This window comes from Ursus maritimus, unplaced genomic scaffold (genome assembly GCF_017311325.1).
Source record: "Ursus maritimus isolate PB19 unplaced genomic scaffold, ASM1731132v1 scaffold_3, whole genome shotgun sequence".
Lineage (NCBI taxonomy): Eukaryota > Metazoa > Chordata > Mammalia > Carnivora > Ursidae > Ursus > Ursus maritimus.
The window spans coordinates 50,980,761-51,003,734 of record NW_024425563.1 but is presented as its reverse complement, the minus strand read 5'-3'; the positions used below and the strand labels follow the sequence as shown (position 1 = coordinate 51,003,734).

At 41.8% G+C, this 22,974-nt stretch overlaps 1 protein-coding gene and 2 long non-coding RNA genes across 5 annotated transcripts in view; 2 read left to right on the top strand and 1 right to left on the bottom strand.

The window, feature by feature from the left end:
* The first annotated feature begins 3,281 nt into the window (after positions 1–3,281).
* LOC121105832 lies at positions 3,282–5,924 on the top strand. Of its 2 annotated transcripts, XR_005838564.1 has the most exons (3): positions 3,329–3,432; positions 4,773–5,097; positions 5,513–5,924. It is a non-coding gene; the product is annotated as an uncharacterized LOC121105832 (long non-coding RNA). The 2 variants fall into 2 exon arrangements; XR_005838563.1 differs by lacking the exon at positions 5,513–5,924 and having other exon boundaries at positions 3,282–3,432; positions 4,773–5,268.
* Positions 5,477–22,974, bottom strand: part of IGF2BP3 (insulin like growth factor 2 mRNA binding protein 3) — a 148,209-nt gene continuing 130,711 nt past the window's right edge. Inside the window, exons 11-15 of the mRNA XM_008686388.2 lie at positions 14,776–14,892; positions 11,583–11,657; positions 8,824–8,955; positions 8,032–8,145; positions 5,477–7,738 (exon numbers count right to left, since the gene is read on the bottom strand). Of these exons, the coding sequence (XP_008684610.1) occupies positions 7,640–7,738; positions 8,032–8,145; positions 8,824–8,955; positions 11,583–11,657; positions 14,776–14,892 (537 nt within the window). The 3' untranslated portion in view covers positions 5,477–7,639. The remainder of the gene's footprint in view (positions 7,739–8,031; positions 8,146–8,823; positions 8,956–11,582; positions 11,658–14,775; positions 14,893–22,974) is intronic.
* LOC103658881 lies at positions 9,598–13,828 on the top strand. Of its 2 annotated transcripts, none has more exons than XR_005838566.1 (2): positions 9,598–9,698; positions 11,930–13,828. It is a non-coding gene; the product is annotated as an uncharacterized LOC103658881 (long non-coding RNA). The 2 variants fall into 2 exon arrangements; XR_005838565.1 differs by having other exon boundaries at positions 11,900–13,828.

Below are 22,974 nucleotides of genomic sequence, written 5' to 3'. Positions count from 1 at the left end.
CTCATTCACCCTGGCCGTCAGAGCCTCTATTTTGACTGCATTTGGCTCATAGAATTTTTAATTTCTGCCAAATTCGCTCTCATTTCCGCCCTTTAGAGATTCTATATTCTCATTAACATTTTCGTTAATACTTTTTTCAAGTCTACACATCATCTTGACCATTGTTACTCGGAATTCTATTTCTGATAATTTGGTTAAATCCATATCCATTAGTTCTGTGGCAGAGGCCACAGACTCATTGTCTTTTCTTTGCTGGGGGGGACTTCTCCTTCTCGTCATTCTGATGAGGAGAGGATGCGGGGTTGTCCAGAGCCCAAGTTATTGACCGGGACCCAGGGCGTGCGCACTTGTTTTATAGGGATCTTAGGGATGTGGGCTTCTTGATTTTTCAGCCTGCCTTCTGGGGGAGGGGCCTGCCGCGCCAATACTCAGGCAACCCTGTTTGGGTAGAGTCTCCGTGTCCCCTGCGAGGGGGGATGGGGATGGGCACCCTGTGAGCCGGTGTTTCCAGGCTTTTCTTCTCTGGCGGCTTTCCCTGGAGGTTTGCTGTGCCTTTTCTGAGAGAGCAGCAGTGGCCGAATCTCAGCCTCTGTCTCGGAACAGAGGGATCGCGGGCCGTTCTCCACTGATGTTCTGGCAACTTTAACTCTGTTTCTGTTGGTGCTGCTCAACCCTGCAGCGTCCCGGGATGTGCGCCCCACACTCAGCGTCCCAGCCCTCACTTCCAGGGCCGGCGCGTCTCTGTCCTTTGTGTTTCTAACACCGCCAGCCGCCAGCCGCCACCGCGGGCTCCGGACCTCCGCACACTCCAGAGCTCTGGCCCTCAGTCTGGTGGCACGCGCTCCCGGCTCACGGTCACAGTCTGTTTTCTCCCGGGTGCCGTCCGCGAGGCGAGTCCGCCCGCTCCCCCGTGCAGGTGGCTACTGCTTCCCGGTGCCCGACGCGGCGGCTCCCTCCCCCTTCCGTTTATCTTCCGATATCTGTGCGCGGTTTCACGGCTCCCCGCTTTGTACCTCAATACTCAGCGCCGGAGATGTTCATTTGTAGAGATCCAGATGTATCTTCCTGCGTCTCAGGCTGATTCCGTGGGTGTTCAGGCTGGTCTGGTTTCTATCCAGCTCGACTCAGGGGACCGGCTGAAAAAGGGGTCCCCTACTCCTCCGCCATCTTAACTCGTCAAGTTTGTTGAGTATTTTCATCATGAAAGGGTGTTGAATTTTGTGAAATGCTTTGCTGCATAAATTTGAGATGATCCTGTGGCTTTTTCATTTTGTTAATGGTGTTTATTATACTGATTGGATTTTCATGTGGAACTATCCTTCCATTCCAGGAATAAATCCCATTCAGTCTTGGTGCATAATCCTTTTAATATGCTGTTGTATTGGACTTGCTAGTAATTTATTGAGGATTTTTTCATCCGTGTTCATCAAGGATATTGGTCTGTAGTTTTCTTTTTTCTTTTTTGTAGTGTTTTTGACCTTGGTTTCAGGGTAATGGTAGTTTCATAGAATGAGTTATGAAGCATTCCCTTTTCAATTTTTTGGAAGAGTTTAAGAAGAATTTGTATTAGCTTTTGTTTAAATGTTTGGTAGAATTCACCAGTGAAACCATCCGGTCAGGGCTTTTGTTGGGAGATTTTTTTTCCTTCCTTCCTTCCGTCCTTCTGTCCTTCCGTCCTTCCTTCCTTCCCTCCTCCCTTCCTTCCGCCCTCCCTTCCCTCCTTACCTCCTTGAGATATAATAGTGTTTGGAGGTTTTCAATTACTGATTCAATCCCAATTCAGTCTTGGTAAGTTGTGTGTTTGTAGGAATTTGTCCATTTGGTCTAAATTATCCAATTTGCTGGTGTATAGTTGTTCATAGTACCCATAATGCCTTTTTTAAGAAGTAATGTCCCCTTGCTTGTTTCTGATTGTAGTTATTCAGATCTTCTGTTTTCTCTTGGTCAGTATAGCTAAAGATTTGTTGATTTCGTTTATCTTTTTCAAGGCCCAAATCTTGGTTTCATGGATTTTTCTCAATTTTGGTTTTCTCTTATCATTGTTTCCTTCCTTCTGCTAGCTTTAAGTTTAATTTGTTCTTCATTTCCTAGTTCTTTAAGGTATAAATTTAGGTTGTTGATTTGGGAACTTTTTTCATGGAAGCATTTATAGCTATAAATTTCCCTCTTAACATTACTTTTACTGCATCCCATTAAGTTTTGGTATGTTGTATTTTAATCTCATTTGTCTCAAGATACTTTTTTTTTTTTTAAGATTTTATTTATTTGACAGAGATAGAGAAAGCCAGCGAGAGAGAGAACACAAGCAGGGGGAGTGGGAGAGGAAGAAGCAGGCTCCCAGCGGAGGAGCCTGATGTGGGGCTCGATCCCATAACGCCAGGATCACGCCCTGAGCCGAAGGCAGGCGCTTAATTGCTGTGCCACCCAGGCGCCCCGCAAGATACTAATTTCCCTTGTGTTATCTTCTTTGACTCTGTTTTTATGGCTTTTCTGGTTTTCCTTCTGTTGATTTCTGGTTTCATTTCATTGTGATCGGAAAATATACTTTGTGACTTGAATCTTTTTGAGTTGTTTTGTAGCCTAACAGATCTTGGAGAATGTTACATGTGCAGTTTAAATATGTATTCTGCTTTTGGCTGGAATGTTCTATTAATGTCTGTTAGGGCCAGTTAGCCTAACTGCTTGTGTTGTTCTGGTCATCTGTTTCCTTATTGATCTTGTATGGTTTTTTAATCCATTATTCAAAATGGAGTATTAAGTCTTCTATATTATTGTGCTGTCATCTGTTTCTCCCTTCAGTTCTTTCGGTGTTTCCATATGTTTAAGAGTTCTGATTTTTGGTGCATATGTTTATAATTGTTTTATCATCTGGGATATTTGACCCTTTTATCACTGTGTTAGTATCACTTTGTCTAATAGTTTTTGACTTAAAGTCTATTTGTCTGATACTAGTATATCTGTTATATTGGACCATTCATAAGACCTGTTGGGAATAGAGACATGGGATGATAAAATCCCATGAACACTGTCCTGAAGGTGGTTGATGTAGGTGAGGACCAGATATTGAGTGAGCTTGGTCCTCTCTCCCTCAGAGACACATTGGTGGATATGAGTAGGATGGCCCTTTCAGAAGGGTTTGGGCAGGAGGATTCAGTAGAGAGAGGTATAGGAGGTTGGTAGGATTTAGGGGGGAATAGTTTCCTCAATTTACTATGGGGTATAGTTAATCTGGGAACTAGCCTACTCATTCCTTGTAAGATCAAGAAAATTCCCCCCCCCCCAGACCATTCTCAGTGAGACAGAGAGACTTCTTCCACCCCCTCCCTAATATATAATCTGGCTTTTTTCAGTATAAATACCTGAAATGTAAAAGTGAGCCTCATGTTAAGATTGAAGGGAAGGACACTGATGACTGGCTCTGTATGGACTTTGGTAAGTTATTCTGACCTATTTTACAGATAAGTATTTGTTTTGTCCTAATCTTGAACTATTTTCAGTTGCAAAAGGATTGAGATCAGATTGCTTTTTTTCATGTGAAATTTTTTATATTTGTTTACAGTAAGTTTTAATTGCAACCCAGGAGGTCTTAACACGTGAAATCCTCACCTAATGTGATACGTATATAAGTAGCCATGCTGGTCATCAAGATGGTGGAGAACAGAGTGGATAACACGGTAGAGATCCCTTAGTGGTGGTAGGCGGCTTGGGGTGTACATAAAGTTGGCTCAGAACGATTCAGTTGAGGTGAAGATAAAGGGCATTCTGGGTACTGAGAAGGACAAGAGCAGAGGAGTGGAATTTTGAAAAGACCTAACAAATTTGGGTATTAATATATACATAGTTTCAAAGTATTTCCCCACAAGGGAAAATCAGTAATTGTCAAGAACTGTGAAGGGTCTGAGATTTTACCTTATAACAAGTTAGCTGCCCCGTTTCATGGGTACTGGTGAAAGATTTAAGGCTATTCCTATGTTAGAGATGAAGGACAGTTTTATTACTCATCAGTCACATTAGCCAGCAGCAGTATTCTTTTTTTTCACCAGCTTCCCTGAGCCCCTGTTTCTATAAACACAGGGCCAGATGACATCTGCAGACAAAGTTCTAAGAGAGGAACCCTGAGATTGGGGTAGCACATCTTTTATAATGGGCAGGAAGCAGACCCACATTTACTATGGTGGAAGACACTTTTTCTGCTAAGGCTGTAAGGCCAGGGTTTCTCTGCTTTGTCACTCTTAACATTTTGGACCACGTGATTCAGGTGGGAGTGAGGAGACATATCCTGGGCCTTGTAGGATGTTGAGTAGTCTCCCTTCTCCCCTCCAGCCCGGTTTGTGAACATCAAAAATGTCCTGAGACCCACTGCTGTGAGTAAACCTGTCCTTTGCTCTGGAGGGAGATGGCCTCTTTTGTGACTATTCATTACACAGTCATCCTTGAAAAGATAGTCTAGAACAAAAGGCAATCCATGCTTTGCTGCTAGGTATGCAGAAATGTGATGCCCGTGGAGAGTGAGGTTAACATCACCAGGAATGTTACGTATCGGTATCCTGTACCTCCCGTACGATGCACTGAGAAAAGCAGAGCATCATTTTTATTTTTGTAGGAAAGGTATCCATAATTTGCATTTCTAATAAATTCCCAGGTAATCCTAATCTGGGGTCCATACTTTGACAGCCACTCTCTGTCACAGAGGTTTGAGAGAGCACAAGAATAAAAGCTAATGAACTGCTGCTTTAATGTTAACTCAACTCTTCTCTGTCCTTGGTTGATAGGCAGCATGGTGATTCATTTGATGCTTCCAGAAACCAGAGAAACCTATGAATTAGAGAAATTATGGACCCTACGTTCTTATGATGACCAGTTAGCACAGATAGCACCAGAGACATTACCTGAAGACTTCATTCTTGGAATAGAAGATGACACTTCATCCCTCACTCCAGTGGAGTTAAAATGATATGAACTGTTTTAGTCATCATCAGCTTTGGATTGGGTTACTTCTTAAAAATATAGCTCTGAAACCCCACCTGATTGGTCGGGTTGTTGTCAAAACAAGCCTTACCTGTGGGCACTCATGCTCAATGAATGTGGAAATTGTAGGTAAGTGAGCTGATTCTCACACCAAAAATTATTTTTATTTCTGAGATCCCAGCAGGATTTCCCAGAGTTAACACTGGCTCCTGTGCTCTGTTCACAGTTTAATTTTGTCTAAGTGTAAATCTTATTCTGTAGAATGGAATAGCCAATTGTTTAAATAAAGCAAAAAACACATCACCCTCCCCATTGGTCTTATTACTTAAAACCTACAGTTCTTACTTCATAGGCACCAGTAGTATCGAAATCCACAGTAAGTACTATAGAATGGAGAAAATGAGGTAAGTACCAATATCGACTGGTAAATTGAAAATGACACTATTACTAAAAATCTAAGTTTGATTAAATTTGAACAACCAGAAATAAAACATGCTGTACACCAGGCTGCACCTAATGATGAAAAACTTTATTCTGCATCAAGGTATCTGGAAAACGAAGCTGCATTTGGGGCACATTACAGATGAGGAATGATCCATGTGCGGTGAGTACAAAACTCAATTACAGAATTAGATACTCCATTACCATTGCTTAATTAAAAGTAAAACAGGATTTGCCACACTAAAAGGCTAGAAGTGAAATATGACAGAACTTTATAAATGCAGCACCTATAGGTATGTGTGTGTATAAAAACAACAACAAACATGGGAAGAAAAATCAAACGCTGAGGAAGAGCTCTGGCCTAAGCACATCTCACCTGAAATCCAACCAGAAAGCCAGCCTATGATTTTATTTTTGCAATTCATTATATGAAAAAATTATGAATGCTAGGTGAACTGTATGACAAAGGGCACTTTTTGGCTAAAACTACAAAATAAACTGGTTTTCTGAAAACACTTAAGAAAACATTTCAAGTCATTTGCAAAATGTCTAATTGATAACAGTGATCTTCAGAAAAACTTACCTAGTCTGTAGAAATTCATCTTGAAATACAAAGGAGGCCATATTTTTCAAAGCTTATTATATATGCCCTTCAGATCAGTGGGATATGATGACTGATCATTCAATGAACAAAAGCAACAAACAATTCTGAGAGCAGTGTGGCCTCGGAGACCACCCACACCCACATAATTGTACATACTGGGCTTTGCCATCAAGTTAAGGAATGGGCATATATATCCTGTATCCCTCTATCAGGGGTCAAATGTGTTCTCAGAGTCAGTCAAATTATATTCCAAAAATTGTTTCCTGGTATCCTCTACTTTTTTTTTCAAATAATTGGTTGCAGAGAATACAGAAATTCTGTATTTTATGTAATATTTTAGGTGGCCTTGTATTTTTCTAGATTTATCGTTGTTTAAAAGTCTTCAAAATAGCTTAGTGAGGCTCGTGACAGTGCCTGGCACATGGAGATGTAGCCTTGATATTGCCTTTGAACACTGTCCCACCATCTGAGTACCCCATTGGTCTTCACAAAGCAGTTCTGTTGGGGTCTGCTCAAAGTGTAGACCGACTGGTCTGAAGCGTGTTGGCAAACTAAGCATCCCATAGGACAAGCTGGAGCTTGCTTTTTGCCAATCAGTTTAAAGTCCACAGGGGCTGCATCTCTCTTCATCGATGCACTTTAGGTAGTGATAGTCTAAAGCACAAAGCATTTGTATGCATTTAATCACATAGCCAAGTCTCCTGAAGCCATTTAAACCAGCCGTTCCAAAACCTCCTGCAACCACTTTGCTCTGTTAGTACCATCGAAAAAATTCCCTACCATAAACGAAAAATTAAATGGTATTGCTGCTCTCCAAATACAGGCACTGCTCCATATCACTGAACATTTATTGGATTTTCCAACCAATGGTGTCAAAAGCCTCAAAAAACCTGAAATTAATTTTCCAGCTTACGGTCACCAGCCAGAAGTAAAATTTTTCTGTTATTTTCCTGTTAGCTAATTAAACTTTTTTAAAAAACTGTTGGACTTTTATCTTTATAAAGTATATAAAATTTTCCAAAAAAAAAAAACACAAAAACAATTTTGCTTTCATTGCATTACTGAATAGGTACCTGAGGTAGTTGAGTAAAAATGCACGTTTAATACCCCTGCCAACACCATTCAGCACTTCCCTTAGGTTATTCATGTTAGTGTTAGATAAAAATAAAACAGAGAACAGTTTTTCTATGCTAATAGCTTAACACTTAAGTTCCTGTAATCATTCTATTCTGATCCAATTTTAACAACTGGATTTGGGAGCAATCTATATTTTATGAATTTAGTGACTGCATCATTAAGCCAATTTCTGGCATTAGGGGGGTATATTAAGAAAAATTAGAATATTTGTTACACTGAGAATACAACAAAAGGGAAGTGCAGAGCTCCTCTCTTTCCCTCCCCCCCTTATTTTTTTTTTAAAGCTGGGTGTCATACATTTCAGAGAGCATAAAGTATACATTCTCACAGAGACAGGAGTTCAAAAGTTGCCTGGTCCTCAGAAACAACTGGCTAGGTAAAAACTTGTGCATGTAATTCTGGATATTAGGGGTTCAGCGCCCGTCTGTTGGTTAAGCAATCTGTCTTTGGTTTGGCATCTGCCTCTGTGGTGGGCTGTTTCCTGAGCCTTTACTTCCGTCTTGACTGAGGTGGTCCACTTTGCAGAGCTTTCTGCTGTTGGTGCTGTTTTACCTGAGTCAAAATTTCCTGAATCTTTCTCTGGGCAACCTGCAAAAGGTGAGAGATCTGAAATTTCTACATAATCAAAGGTTACTAACAGTTATTTTACTCTTCCATTTCAACAACTTCAGATCTGAAGGTTAAAGATACAGATCTGAAGGTTAAAGATACATACTAGTTTAGTTTGCTAGTAGAGTCTGAAATTACCTGCTTAGGATTAAGCGTGTTAAGCACTCAACAACGTTGAAGATTTACATGGGGTGGGGGCATAGCCACAGGAGAATTGCTTCCATTTGGGAAAGAAGCCAAAGAGCTTGCTTATGACATTAGAGCCCACTTACCTGGCAAGCATAGAAGTGACCAGTTATTTTCACAACCACTTGGTCATTCTCATCAGGTGTCTGGTCACGAGGGACAACTACTTCTGCACTTGACAAATTCTGGAGCTCATTCACCTGAACAAGATAAACACAGGTCGTGTTAAATGGTTTTAAACAAAAAATTACCATTTGCTGAGCACTTACTATGTGCCAAACACTAAACTGTGGCTTTACAAATTCCATCTAATCTACCTATAATTCTATCAGGTTATCAGTACTGTGCCCATTTTAAAATGATAAACTAAGAGCCCAAAAAAATTGATTTGACCAGTTACACAAATGAATGGCAGAACCAGACTGAATCCCTGAAAGTCTGATTCCAAAGTGAATGCTCTCAATTACTTCAAAATTGTAAACAGCTTTGAAAACACCTTTGAAGTTACATGTGCTAAAGAGAAACTGGTAACCATTTGTTTTGTTACAGAGGTAGGTTATAAAGGCAGATGACATTTTTTAAAGTTTTCTTTCCATCAAGTGTGCAAAAACAAAAAGCTGAAGTTATGTCAGCCGGAAATGCTAAACGCCCCTCGTACATGAGACAGTCCTCCCCCACAGAGCGGTCTGAAAGAGGCATTACTGTCACCAGCGGCTGACGCCAACACTCAGGAAGAACACAAGGCAGTCTTCTCCAAACCTTGGCCCAGATGATCCTGCTTTTTATAAATTAGCCCAAATTCAGGGACTTGGAACTCCTAAGTACCTTTCAACGCTTTCCCTTTCATACCACTGCACAGGTTTTGCTGAAGTACTTGCCGTTTTGCCTCCTTTTCCAATAACTCTGCCAGCAGCAAAGGATGGCACTCTGATATGAGCTTCAAGTTTCACCTCTTCTTTAGGACTAACAAAGTTTTCTTCTTTAATTTTTCCATAAATTCTTCCCTGAGCCTACAGATGAGAACATATCCTATCAGTGTCATTCTTGAAGGGAAAGAAGGTCCATTAACTTCAGAGATGGCCCAAATCCACTGGAATGGCCCTTGGCAGGGACACACCTGCATGTGACAGACTGTTGCAGATGGCCTAAAAGGCAAAGTTAGGAAGGTTCACAGTAACAGGCACCACAGAGGAGGCAACTGAATGGCTGAACAGGATTTATTCTTTTAACAAAAAGAATGAAAGGCAATTAGTACTCAGCTTAATTAAAAATAAATCCTCTTTGTAGGCAAATGGCCATTTGCCCTCCGATCCTAAAAGGTTAAACCTTTCCTGCTTTCACTAAGAAAGTAATTGCAATTTTCCTTGAGGATAAGAGACGGGGAAGACCTACAGAGCCAGCTGTGGCAGGCTCACACCTGCTGAAAAGATATTTTCTATTGAAACAGGTTTCTTCATCTTAGCCAAGTGGCTTCTACTTTTTTTTTTTTAAGGTTTCTTCATCTTAGCCAAGTGGCTTCTACTTTTTTTTTTTAAAATAAGGATTTTATTTATTTATTTGACAGAGACAGCCAGCGAGAGAGGGAACACAAGCAGGGGGAGTGGGAGAGGAAGAAGCAGGCTCATAGCGGAGGAGACCGATGTGGGGCTCGATCCCAGAACGCCGGGACCACGCCCTGAGCCGAAGGCAGACACTTAACGACTGCGCCACCCAGGCGCCCCATCTACTTTGAATAATAAGGCAACAAAATCAGGTTAATGCACACTTCTATTTATAGTCAACACATACTGATACCTACTGCATACAACTAGACATTATACTTAGGAAACTTCTATTATGTACAACCATTGATTTGCTCTAGTATATACCAAAGGATAAAGAAGTCAGAGTTGGTTTAATCTGACAAGCTACCAGGGTAAATCATAAAAACAAGTGCCCAACACATTTTACATTTTCACTGGTGCAGAAGCGATAAGCTCATTATAGGGGGTTACAGAAAAAACAAAATCCATCTTGGTACCCTATATTCCATTCATTCACAAAGTCTCAGGCCACAGATCTAGGTATTAGAGGACATAGTTCTCGAATTCTTCACAGAAAGTATGGGTTGGGAGGTTTACCACTCCTTAGATCTCTGATCACTTTAAGAATATTTAAGCATTACTGGTTTTCTTAAATATTCCTTTTAAGGTGACTACACCATACCACATGGGCATTGAAGGATACAGGGAAATAAACTGAATTTCCCCGCATACAATTATAGTAGTTCCATTTATAAAAAAGCGCTCAGCATCAAGAAGAAACATACAGTAACTGATGTCTGTGTTTATCTTTTAAGATTTCATACTAAAAGTGATCCTGTAGGTTTGGGAAGGGAGCAGTTTACAACATTTCTGAGTTGGGACTTCAAAGGCCTGGACCAGAAGGCTGGTGTGAGAGACTAAATTTCTTCACCTGAGTTTGAGCCTAGCCAACTGCACCCACATCTCAAAGTACCTCCTTCTGTTTCCTATTCTTCCTGTAAATGAAGTGGAAAAAGCTTTTAGATTTTTACTGAAAAATGTCCCATAGAAAAGAGAGATTTAAGAATGTTATTTTCAAAGGGGAAATTGGGGAGAAGTAGGCACTGTTACTAGCCACATTTTAGAGCTAAGGGAACTTAGGCATAAGGTTCAAGAGTTGTCCTGTTGCAAAGGTGGTAGAATAAGACATGGGTTTGGTATAAAGTAGTTACATTCTAATGCAGTAGTTACTTGTACACTTGTACTAAGTTCTGTGGGAGAAATCATGTACTTGCAAGTATGTGTCTGAGAATTTGGCAGAGTCTGATTCACCCCAAGTCTGCTGAACACCAGCTTACGTATATGGTGCTTCCTATGTGGCAAGCAGTATTCTAAGCACTTTATATTCTTTATACCTTATAACCTTGTTTCAACCTTGTGGATGTTCTAATCCTCATTTTACAGCTGAGTAGGGTCACACAGCAGATAAATGATAGAGCTGGGATTTGAACTGGCAGCCTGGATGCCCAGTCTCTGCTCTTCATCAACTCTCAGTATACAATGAAGGGCATTCCAGCTGCAAAGTTCCCAAACCCCAGTAAGTATGAACAATGGTTCACACCAGCATAAATGCCAGAAAAGTTCCATTTCTACTTCTAAAATTGGAAGGATTAGAGTGATTTGTGGTCAGACTACGGACCACGGCTCAGAGTTAATTCAAGGGTAAGAGGAAAGGGGGGCATTTTAATTCAAGGTTAAGGCCTCAAGGACAAGAGGGAAACTTGGGGAACAAGTTTTCCACCGCATAATAACCAGACAGGTTTGTAAATTTCAGTCTTAAAGGTCTCACCTTCGCATAGTAACAAGGCACTGAGCAGATTCTCCTTTGGGAGATAAACCCAGCAACGTTACAAAACTCTCAAAATTGAAACAAAGTCTGCTTTATTTTTGAAATGTAACGTTCAGTATGTTTCTACTCTGTTCTTATTCTTATGATTTTCCATTGGGAGATTCTTTTTACTGGGTTTTAGATATATTTAAGGGAGAAGCCAGGTTATGAAGTTCCTGAAAAGAAAGCATTAACATTCTTCAAATCCATTCATTCGTTACCTGTGCACACACTCTAGAACCCATACCTTGAACTGAGCCTCCGGCGGCCCGGTGATAATCACCATCCTCACTTTAGCATCTGGCGCTTCTGCTGGAGCGATCTGTAACAGACACATCAAGGCGGGATGACACTTTCAGGTGCCACTGATAGAAACGTTACACATACCAGCCTGACATTTGTGCGTGACTTAAGTGTACAACGAACGCCTTCTGGAAGAAAGTTGCAGAGCAGCAGTGGTTAACCTGGGTTTGTTAGCTGTGGCTCCTGCCATGAACTGTGCACTTACACTGTGCGCAGCCCTGATGTAAACGTCCACATGCAATCTCAACTAATCCTCACTAGGTTCTAACGAGGTGGTGCTGGACTTTACAGAGGGGAAACTGAAGGCTGAAGAAGTTGAGTTACCTGGCCCAGCCATGATCACACAGCTACTCCAGCTGGAGGGAGAAGTGGTCTGTCTCCACTGCCCATGTTCCTCATCACTACACCAGTGGTGCTCAGAGTGTGGTCTTTGGCCCATATGCGTCAGAACCCCCAGGTCTGTATGTGCAAGAAACTGCTATGTTCACAAATCTAAGACTATTGGTAAATTCCTCTGAAGTATGCTCATTAGAGTAACATATGGAATAAACTAACATTAATTTGGCAGAAAGAAAGTAAACAGCTTTTCTATTTTTGCAGAATATATGAAATCACACAAAAAGCCTGGGCCAGGGGAAATGTTGCAGAAGCTATTGAAGGGCGAGGAAACCAGGATTCTTCCAGAGTCATAGGATTTGGGGACCCAGCTGGTATTTGTTTCAAAAGAAAAAAATTTGCTAAACATATGCCGTGTAAGAAGCAAATTCTTATTATTAAGAATGGGAAGCAAATAATACGATAAAAACTACCCCAAATTCTACCATTACGATCCCTGTCGGTTACTAATAGAGTCTACAAGAGCCCTTCCCACCCACGTTTAGAATCAAAAAATGTTTTTATTTTTAATGGAGTCCTCTCTTCTCCCTCCCTCTGTCATCTAGAGCCACACTAATACTATTCCTACTTCATGCTGGGCACTCACTAATTTTGAGTCTATAAAACAAGTAAGTACTTCCCTTTAATCTAAGCTCTTAGAATTATTCACAGGAAACCCCTGGAACAAAGACAGCATTCTTTATCTTTCTGATTAGATTTGTCAATACTGGTGAAGGAGGGCTGGGTCTAAAGGCACTCATACATGGAGTTTGAGAGTATAAATTGCTATAGTCTCTGAAAAAGCCTGAAAACACATGCCCTTTGACTTACCAAATCTACTTTTATAGACTTACCTTAAAGAATAAAGTTGTATGTAACAGCTTGGCTAAAGGAACTCTGTCCATCACTGCACTGTTTGTGCAGAGTAAGAATGGTCTAAATGTCCAAGTGAACACAAATAGTTAATACCAAGTACGTGCCTACTAAGTACACACATGAAATGTATGTATATGTAACTCTAGCAAAGTGTTAAGAGTGGTGGTACATCTTTCAGACTCTGTATGTTTCAGACTTGGAAACATTTTACCCTCATTATACAACCTCTGTGAAGCCCGAGAGAGAGAAAACTGAATACGTAAATACTCAGTTCTCATTCAGGAAATAAATGTTCATTGCAGTTTTTCCAAAGCCAGTCTACTAGGTTCTTTTTGCACGTGTCAAAGACTTACTTTTAACTCAGTCAGGAAACTTGAAGGACAGTAAGGTTGGTTCACCCCTCAATCTTGTACCACCACTTTTCCTTTACCTGTTTATCTTTGCTGCATTTCCTGTTCATGTATTTTGTTATCTTTTGCTACAAGAGAGCATATGAGGGCTATTTCTGTGTTTTGCTTTTTTATTAACTATTTAATTTACATACAGTAAAATTCATTCTTTGGTAACAAATGCATAGGCAGATAACCACCACCACAATCAAAATAAAAATAGTTCACTCTCCACAATTCTTTCCGCTATCTCTCTGTATTCAGGCCTCCCTCCCACCTCCAATTCCTAGCAACCACTCAATTTTTTCCTCTATCCCTATAGTTCTGCCTTTTCCAGATTTTACATACAAATGGATCACAGAGTATGCGGGCTTTGGGGTCTGATTTCTTTCCCTTAGCATGTAACATGAGATCCAACTAACTTGTATCTATCAATGGTTTGTTCTTAGTATCTTCTGCGTAGGTGGACCACAGTTTATTTGCCCATTACTGAACATGTGCTGCTTCCCATTGGCGGTCAGCTGGAAATAAAGATACTATAAACATCTGAGTGCAACTTTTCTGTGTACTTTTTTTTTTTAAGATTTTATTTAGAGATTCATTTATTATTTAGTTAGCACGCAGTGCAGAGGGAAGGGGCAGACTCCCCACTGAGCGTGGAGCCCTACATGGGACTCGATCCCAGGATTCTGAGATCATGACCTGAGCCGAAATCAAGAGTCAAAATCAAGAGTCAGAGGCTCAACTGACTGAACCACCCAGGCACCCCAGTACTGGATTCCTTCAAACAAAAAATTTTATAAAACATTAACGACAAAAAAAAAACACCCCACTAAACTGATGTGTTCCTGAAGAAAACTGTCACTGCATCGAGCCATTATCAATTTGTGCATACCTTAAAACACAATGAGCTATGTAGGTTATTGTTTCTCAGAATATCAAAATACAGAATCTTCAGCGCACACAGATATCTAGTTGGTGAATACCATACGCTGTCCTCTGATACTTGTTATCCCACTTTCCATAATAATAAAATACTTAGCTCAACATTTCCCTGTTGCTCTTTCAGCTGTGTCTGGCCTTGTGATGCAGTTTCTGAGCAATGAAATGGAGATAAAAACATCCTATGGCAGCTAATAAGAAACCTCTGTAAGAGGAAGGTTCTTAGTGTCCTCCAACTGGGTGGACCACAGACTCATGACAGCACAGAATACTGTCATTTGGGACCTTGAGGGACCAAGGCCATGCGTGCGGAAGATGAGCTAGAACAAACCTAGGTCCAGGGACTTAGCAGGCCCAATTACCACTCCCGCACTAGACTGTGTACCACTTTTTTCTGAGACGTCCGCTTACTTCGTTGAAGCTGTTGATCTGTCACACCCTATGTAGCCCCAGTATAGACTGCCAACGTTCAATTCGATTATAAAGTGGCAGGACGACTCCTGTTCCTGTAACTCACTGTCATTAAAGTACTAACCACAGCTGGCAGAACAGTACCTTAATAGAAGCTCCTGCAAAGCGAGAAAGCTGCTTGATGTGCTGCCCCTGCTTGCCGATAATGGCGCCGACAGACAGGGCTGGGATAAACAGATGCACAGTCTCCGTTTCCGATTGCTGTTGGAAAGACAGGACATACGTGTGTGTTCGGTAAAATGAGGCTACTACCATTGGCACAGGGATGGGGGCATTCTCCTACAGGAGTATTAGGAAGTTGACAAGAGTTCGTTGGTAAGAGTTAACCTGAAGTTGAGAACAACATCTCATTCGTCCTGAAAGCGTCTGAATTTAAAAGGTCTTTTTACTCCACAAAATTTTCTTCAACTTTAGGATGTCACTGATTTGCAGATTAAAAAGGTAAGTCAAAGTCATAAAGTTTAGATTCTTGACAAGTAAGTGAAATTCTGGGCCACACATCAACAAACATGACTGCATCCAAGGACACCAAGTCTACACCTTATCCGTGCAGGTTTTGCTTCATACCTGATGAACTGTGCTCAAAGGGAAGAACAACTGAGTCCCATTACACATGATGAACCGTGTGAGACCTTACCACCGTGCCGTACATGACCACACCCAAGCCTAGCAGGGGATTCGAAGAGAACTAGATGCCGCGCTGAAGTGGCAGAGTGCCCTAGGATTCTGCCGTATAGTTCGTTACTCCTTCCATCTCTGCCCTTCCTTTGCCACTTAACACAAGGACAAATGGGTAACATTTTGAAGACAAACTCCTCAAAGATTTTTCAAAAATGCATTTTATCTGTGTACTTTACTTCTCAACTTCCCACTTCAAGCCATCTACGTCCTTCCTGAGTCATCTTCCCTTCAAACGGTCGTTCTTGTAGGGCTAACAGACACACGCTCAAGAGGACACAGTGACTGGGTTCCCCCACCCCTGCCAAAAAAAAGGCTAATCCAAGATCCAGTGATGTTACTGGTGAGCTACAGGCTCCAAAATGGAGAAGCCGTGCACATGTTCATACGTTAATACTTGCTTACTTTTTAAGTAGACTCCATGCCTAGTGTGGAGCCCAGCGTGGGGCTCCAACCGACAACCCTGAAATCTAGACCTGAGCTGAAACCAAGAGTTGGACGCTTAACTGACTGAGCCACCCAGGCGCCTCAACACTTGCTTACTTTCTAACAACATTAAGAAAAACATGCTTCCAAGGGTAAGTCAATTCTAAGAAATTCATTCCAAGAAATATTTTTTATTTTCTAAGACTTTTTTAGAGCAATTTTAGGTTCACAGCAAAATTGAGAGGCAGGTACAGATTTCCCGTACATGCCAAGAAATATTTTAAGATGAACCACAACTGAACACACTAACTTAATATGCAGTTGTGTGGGTTTTTTTTTAAGATTTTATTTATTTATTTGACAGATATAGAGACAGCCAGCGAGAGAGGGAACACAAGCAGGGGGAGTGGGAGAGGAAGAAGCAGGCTCATAGCGGAGGAGCCTGATGTGGGGCTCGATCCCATAATGCTGGGATCATGCCCTGAGGCGAAGGCAGACGCCTTAACCGCTGTGCCACCCAGGCGCCCCCCCCTTTTTTTTTAAGTACACCTACCAACTAAGATTTATAGAGATACTAGAAGATATGTTTATTGCAGTAAGAAACGTACACATTAGGGGCGCCCAGGTGGCTCAGTCGTTAAGCCTCTGCCTTCGGCTCAGGGCGTGATCCCGGAGTCCTGGGATCGAGCCCCACATCAGGCTCCTCTGCTGGGAGCCTGCTTCTTCCTCTCCCACTCCCCCTGCTTGTGTTCTCTCTCTCGCTGGCTGTCTCTGTCAAATAAATAAATAAAATCTAAAAAAAAAAAAAAAATGTACACATTAACTACTTGGTAAGAAACACTTCACAGAATTCTCTCTTGAGCCTTCTTACATTCTTGTTATGGAGGATACAATAAATTCCGTTTCCAAGTACTCAAGTTGGTCCCTCAAGTACTGTAATATGTTCACACAGAGCCATGAAACAGCTTTAGTCTGATTTCTCATTTACTAAACTCTAAATTCGTTAAGTCTCAAACATGTCAACAGTTTTGCTTTCAAGCAACCCAGGAACTGGGAAAATCTCTAGAATATGATCATGTTAAGCAGTTTCTGGAAATCTCAGTCAAAGGAAACAGCAGTACCGGGCTCATTCATTCTTACTGCACGAGGAGATAAATTCTGTGCCACTTCACACCGGTCCACCGAATGACCGCACTCCTACAACACACAAATGGGCAGGGGCACCATCCGCTCCCTCTCCTCCCTGTTGAGCGCATTGTGCAAGCAGAGAGCGTGGAGCGCCTGGAACCACAGGTCCACGGGGAGCTGCTGCAACAGCAGAAAGCCCCGTACACACGAATCAGCCATTCCACCTGTCCCTCGACACGCACTTACCGAAGGCCATTCCACCACAGGACACAGATGACTCTATTTAGTAGGAATTTTTTTTCATAGTCTTTATAGTTTCCTTCCTCTGAAGCAAAGATTTTTTTTTTTTTAAGATTTTATTTATTTATTTGACAGAGATAGAGACAGTAAGAGAGGGAACACAAGCAGGGGGAGTGGGAGAGGAAGAAGCAGGCTCATAGCAGGGGAGCCTGATGTGGGACTCGATCCCACAACACCGGGATCACGCCCTGAGCCAAAGGCAGACGCTTAACCGCTGTGCCACCCAGGCGCCCCTGAAGCAAAGATTTTCTAAAAACTAAATTAGTACAGAAACACTCTGGAAATAACAAAAAAGGCCAGGCTGGTTCTTTAAAGGAAAACCTTTTGTCTATGTATCAGTTATAAACTGAAATGAGAAAAGGGAAATATTAGGTAAGATAAAAAGGTACAATAATGTCAATAAATCTGAAAATGTCAAAAATTTGTCTAGTAGGAGTTACCAAAAATCAATCAGAAAAATTTATGTTGACCCAAACAACCGTTACCTCTATAATCAACTCATTACCTAAATAAAGCACCAAACCCGAATAAGTTTAATTCTTCCAGGCAAAATGCTCAGGAAGAATGACCATACCCAGTGGAAAAGACGACATGGGAAACTAGGTAAGGACAGACAGACCTGTTTCATGGGGGGAAATGGATTTAATAAACCAAAATAGGAAATAAATGGGAACATGCTACCAAAAACATGTTCTAATTTGGTTTTTTTTTTAAGCGTAACGATACAGCTTGGATCTCTTTCCAATGTCATTTATATGCCCCTGCCTCATCCCCCTAAAAAGGGTATTCCTGCAGCTAGACTCACCACCGCGGTCTCATCTCCACGCACGTGTGTGCGTTTGTGTGTGTGTGTGTAGTTACCAATTTTCAACTAATTCATGTAATGCTACAATCAAATCTTTGTACAAAAAATTGTGCCCTTGTACAAATACCTCTACTACATAAATTCTTCGAAGTAAAACTGCTTTAGTCAAAGGTTCCGAACATTCAAAATTGATAATTAACAAGTTATACAGTAAGTTTTCCACTCCGTCCACACAGAATGGTGGAATCCCAGTGAAGACGTGCATGGAACATGTGAGTGCTACCTTTGTGTTTAGCGTGGTGGGAGATGGGTAAAAAGCATGCTGAGGTCAAAATTCCGGTTCCAGAAGAAGGTAACTACGAGCAGGGAGCAGCAGCATACGGGATTCCTGTGTGGTCAGAGTTTGTGAGTCCTCTCTGTGAGGCCCATCACCTCATGTACACCTCACAACCCATACGACTAATAGAAACTAACGACATTTCCATTTTAAAAATGAGAAAACTGAGTGAAAGAGATTAAGTGACTTGTACATGGTCATATACCGACTGGTGCTGCGGCCGCATTCAACCCTGGACCGATCGCTTAAGCCATTAAAAAAAAAAAAAAAAAAAAAAAAAAAGACGCAGCCCGCTTCCCACAGGCCCGGATGTGCTTACACCACAGAGCTGCAGAAGTGATTAAGAACAGCCCGGGGCGCCTGGGTGGCTCAGTCAGTTAAGCGAGTGACTTCAGCCTGGGTCATGATCTCAGGGTCTCGGGATCGAGCCCCACATGGGGTTCTCTGCTCAGCAAGGGGTCTGCTTGTCCCTCTTCCTCTCCCCTTACCCCACTGGAGCTCGCGCTCTCTCGCTCGCTCTCAAAACAAAAAGACCTATGTAAGAGCCCAATGGAAATCTCAGCTGAGGAGGTGCTGCCTTCCCTGGGGGTATCGCTCTTCTCTCTACCTTGGTATGACTTTCTGAGCCAAAAGAAATTTCCCACGTGTCATTGGCAAAAGCTCAAGCCTTTGATCATCGATGTGCAAAAAATGGCATCAGAGACAGTCCATTAAAAATTCTTTATTTGGGGGGCGCCTGGGTGGCACAGCGGTTAAGCGTCTGCCTTCGGCTCAGGGCGTGATCCCGGCATTATGGGATCGAGCCCCACATCGGGCTCCTCCGCTATGAGCCTGCTTCTTCCTCTCCCACTCCCCCTGCTTGTGTTCCCTCTCTCGCTGGCTGTCTCTATCTCTGTCGAATAAATAAATAAAATCTTTAAAAAAAAAAAAAATTCTTTATTTGGGGGGCACCTGGATGGCTCAGTCAGGGAGCATCCAACTCACGGTTGTGAGTTCAAGTCCCACATAGGTGTGGAGCCTACTTTTTAAAAAATTCCTTATTTTGAAGAAAAGGGATAACTAAAGATTAAGAATAATGTAAAGGGGGTCAAAAGGCACAAATTTCCAGCTATATAATATATAGTCACGGGAATGTAACGTGCAGCTTGATGACTATAGTTAATACTATACTGCGTATTCGAAGGTTGCTAAGAGAGATCCTAAAAGTTCTTGTCACAAGGGAAAAAATCACTATGGTCATGGATGTTGACTTATTGTGGTCATCATTTTGCAATATATACAAATATCGAATCATTATGTCATACCCCTGAAACCAATGTTCTATGTCAACTATACTGCAAAAAAATTTACAAAAACTTTTAATAGTTTAATTGAATCACACACACACACACGATGCTCCAACAGAACAAGGATCCGACAGCAACAGATCTGTTGTCTCACCTGCACACACCCATCTTATGTGTGTTTAAGATACTTTATAACTTAGAGTCTCAACGTCTGTTTCCACTGTGAGAATAAAATAACCACATCACAGAAAACTTGCCAAGAAAAAAATCCACTATTCCACGTTTACCTGACAGTTATTTTGTTGAATCTGAAGGTGCTGTTTTCAAGATCTGCAGAAAGTTTGGTTTCCACATTTTTTCACTAATTTCTATAACACGGCAATCAAATCTCTCAACATCAATCTTGTGCCCCTATACTAATACTTCTAAGATTTTATGTAATAGAAATGCTGGATCGGAGCATTAACATTTAAAATCGACAGATATTTCCAAATTCTCATACTAATACATTTATTTTATGGTCAACGATTATATTAAAGGTGGAAATCATTTTATTTTGAACCACGCCTTTCGCACTTACGAAACAGAAAGCAACTTACGATTCAAGACCCCGTGTGAGTTTCCTACAGATAAAAATCCTCTGAACTGTGCTCTTATTTCAAAGTCTTCGTTGACCTCTAACCCACAAGTACCTCCTATTTCCTCTTAAGAGTTAACCTCAAATTCAACTCCAGGAAATATTACTGAGGAAAATCATCGGATTCTGTTTCTTTGGCATACGTATAAATAGCTGTACTACTTTCTTCAAGACTGGTACTCCTGGTGTTTCCCAGGACGTCCTACCGCACTGCAGGACTAAGCCAGCGGTCAGCCATGTGAAGCCTCCCTGGTAGCTCCGTGTAAGCACTCTTGGAACAAATACCCCAGAAGAGGGTTTGCCTTCCCACTCAACTCTGAACTGTGCAGATCTGTGACAGGGGCCTGTCCTGCATAGCTTGGCCAAGGCACTTCTGTTGCTATCATCAGTGAAGAACCCTGAACGAATAACGTTAGTTCCTTCTTTAGTACTTCCCAGTCCTAAGAATAGGGCCTCTGTGTGCAGAGCACACACCTCACAGCCTGTCAGTGTGTCCCACAATGACCACGTACCATTTATTCCAGGGGACACTTTAAGGCCTTTCTTATTTTAGTAACTGAATTCACATGGACACTGACCATAAATTATGCTTAATATTAATCTGTCATTCTAGTCCTTATGGTAAAACTGATAATCTTAACTAATTTTTTTTTAAGTAAAGATAGAATCTAAGTATTTTATCTCACTGAGAACATCTATACCATGTTCTTCTGAATAACATACTTTTGTTTTTGGCCTGACAGTGTTAAGGCCTTTTTAATGATCAGACTAAAGCCGATGTGTAACTTGCCCAGATCTGCCCCATTGTATTTTGCCACGACTGTGTAATTATTTGTTTTCTGGGCCTTGTTCCAGAAAGATTTTAGGCTGCTTAGAAAATACACATAATCTAGAAGTAAAACAAAGGAGGCGAAGAAATAAGAGCACAGGGACCTGAATATAAAAGATGAAGCCAGGAATGCTGCTCTTGTATACATTTGGCTCTAAGCTTCCTAGCAGCTAATTTAAGAAAAGAAAATCAGCTGCATAATTGAGTACGCCTGGAAGAGAAAATCTATCCATTTGCTTCGTAAAAAACACTTTTCCCGGGACGGATCCCAGAGAGCAACTTCTGTCTTCAGAGGAGCAATGTTAACAGGAATCCTTGGAGCGAAAGCCGCAGAGCCTCGAAAGCACAGTGTGGGCATGTGTCCTGGCCTAGAAGATACTGAGGACAGCTCTGCTAGGAGAAGAGCTCAAACCTATGTTGTCGCCACGAAAGCTGAACAAAAGCCAAATAATCTTTCTGACATGGTGATGAAAGGCCACCAGCGCTTTTTTTCGTTTCTTTTTGGGGGTGGGGATCGAGTAGGAGTGAACACGTCCCATACGAAGACTAAGAGCAAACTTAAAAGTTGTGTGAGGCTTTGGAAGAGGAGTCGTGGTCAGTAGAGAAGGGCCGGAAGGACCAAATTTTAACAGAACTTCGGAAGGGGTGAAGACATAAAGACTCCGTATAGAGACAGAAAAATGTGCTGTGCTGGGATGAACAGGAACAAGAGAGGCTGTCGAACAGAAAAAGCAGTGTCAGAAAGCAGCCTAGACACACCAGGAGGCAGGTGGTGCCCCACCCCGATGGGCAGGGACGCGCTCCCGGTGACGGCGCCTCACTCGTCAGATGTCTGAGGCCTGGGGAGACGTTTTTGAACATCACCCAATGCCCTTCACGCCAAGTCCATGCATGTCCACCCAGCACCTCCCTGACCACAAGCTACCTTTACAGGAGCTTTTCCTCTGGGAATATACGGCACCTCCCAGAACTATCCTGTCTCTCTGACAATGGCTAAACTGGTCTGTGGAGCAAATTACTGTCGTGGAGAGTTCTGCAATCCCAAGCTTTGTTTCCACGACGTGGATATGTAGACAACTCTCACAAAATGATGAAGCCAGAACAATGGGTTGGGATAAGCCTCTTGCACCTGTGACTTTAAGTCTCTGAGATCAAGCTTTGCATTTAAGTTCAGGTCCAGCTGCATTATCCTGAACCCCTCTTCCTAAACCTTCAGAGGTGAAGGGTAGTCACATGACCCAAGCTGCTTCCCTACGATTTCTGCCAGATGCCTATCGGCAAAACTTCCTTTGGACTTCTTGGCAGACTCTATGTTAGAGCTTGAAATAACATGAGAACAAAGCTGCTCCACTGAAAGTTTGCATAACTGGGGAAGTCTGCCAGTGAGTAATTCCTCACCGTCTATCACGAGGAGATACAAGAATGAGCAAACAGTAAGGTTAAGTGTATCTACTTTGTGGGGAACAGAATCTAAGGCATCGCAAAGGCACGGAGACGTGCCCGCCAGCCAACGAGACCAGGCTTCAGGAACTGGAAGGACGCCAGTGTTTCCTTTCGGTTTGTACAACAGATACTCCTGGGGTTTTTGTTTTGTTTAGTTTTGTTTGTTTTGTTTTAATGGATTTGGGTCTGGAACTGAAATTAAGTTTACTCAACTCCATGACCTGAACAGAATATTGAAGTCTTTAAAAAAAAAAAAAAAAAGGGCACAGAAAGTTTCTCCCCATAGCTGAGTAACCAAGGCCTCCTAGAGGTTGTAAATGTAGACGGTAAGTTATTGACTTTGAATTTTTTTTTACTGACAAAAGAGCTGTACCTACAATAAGAAATCCTAAGAAGTAAGGCTAAGAGAACGGA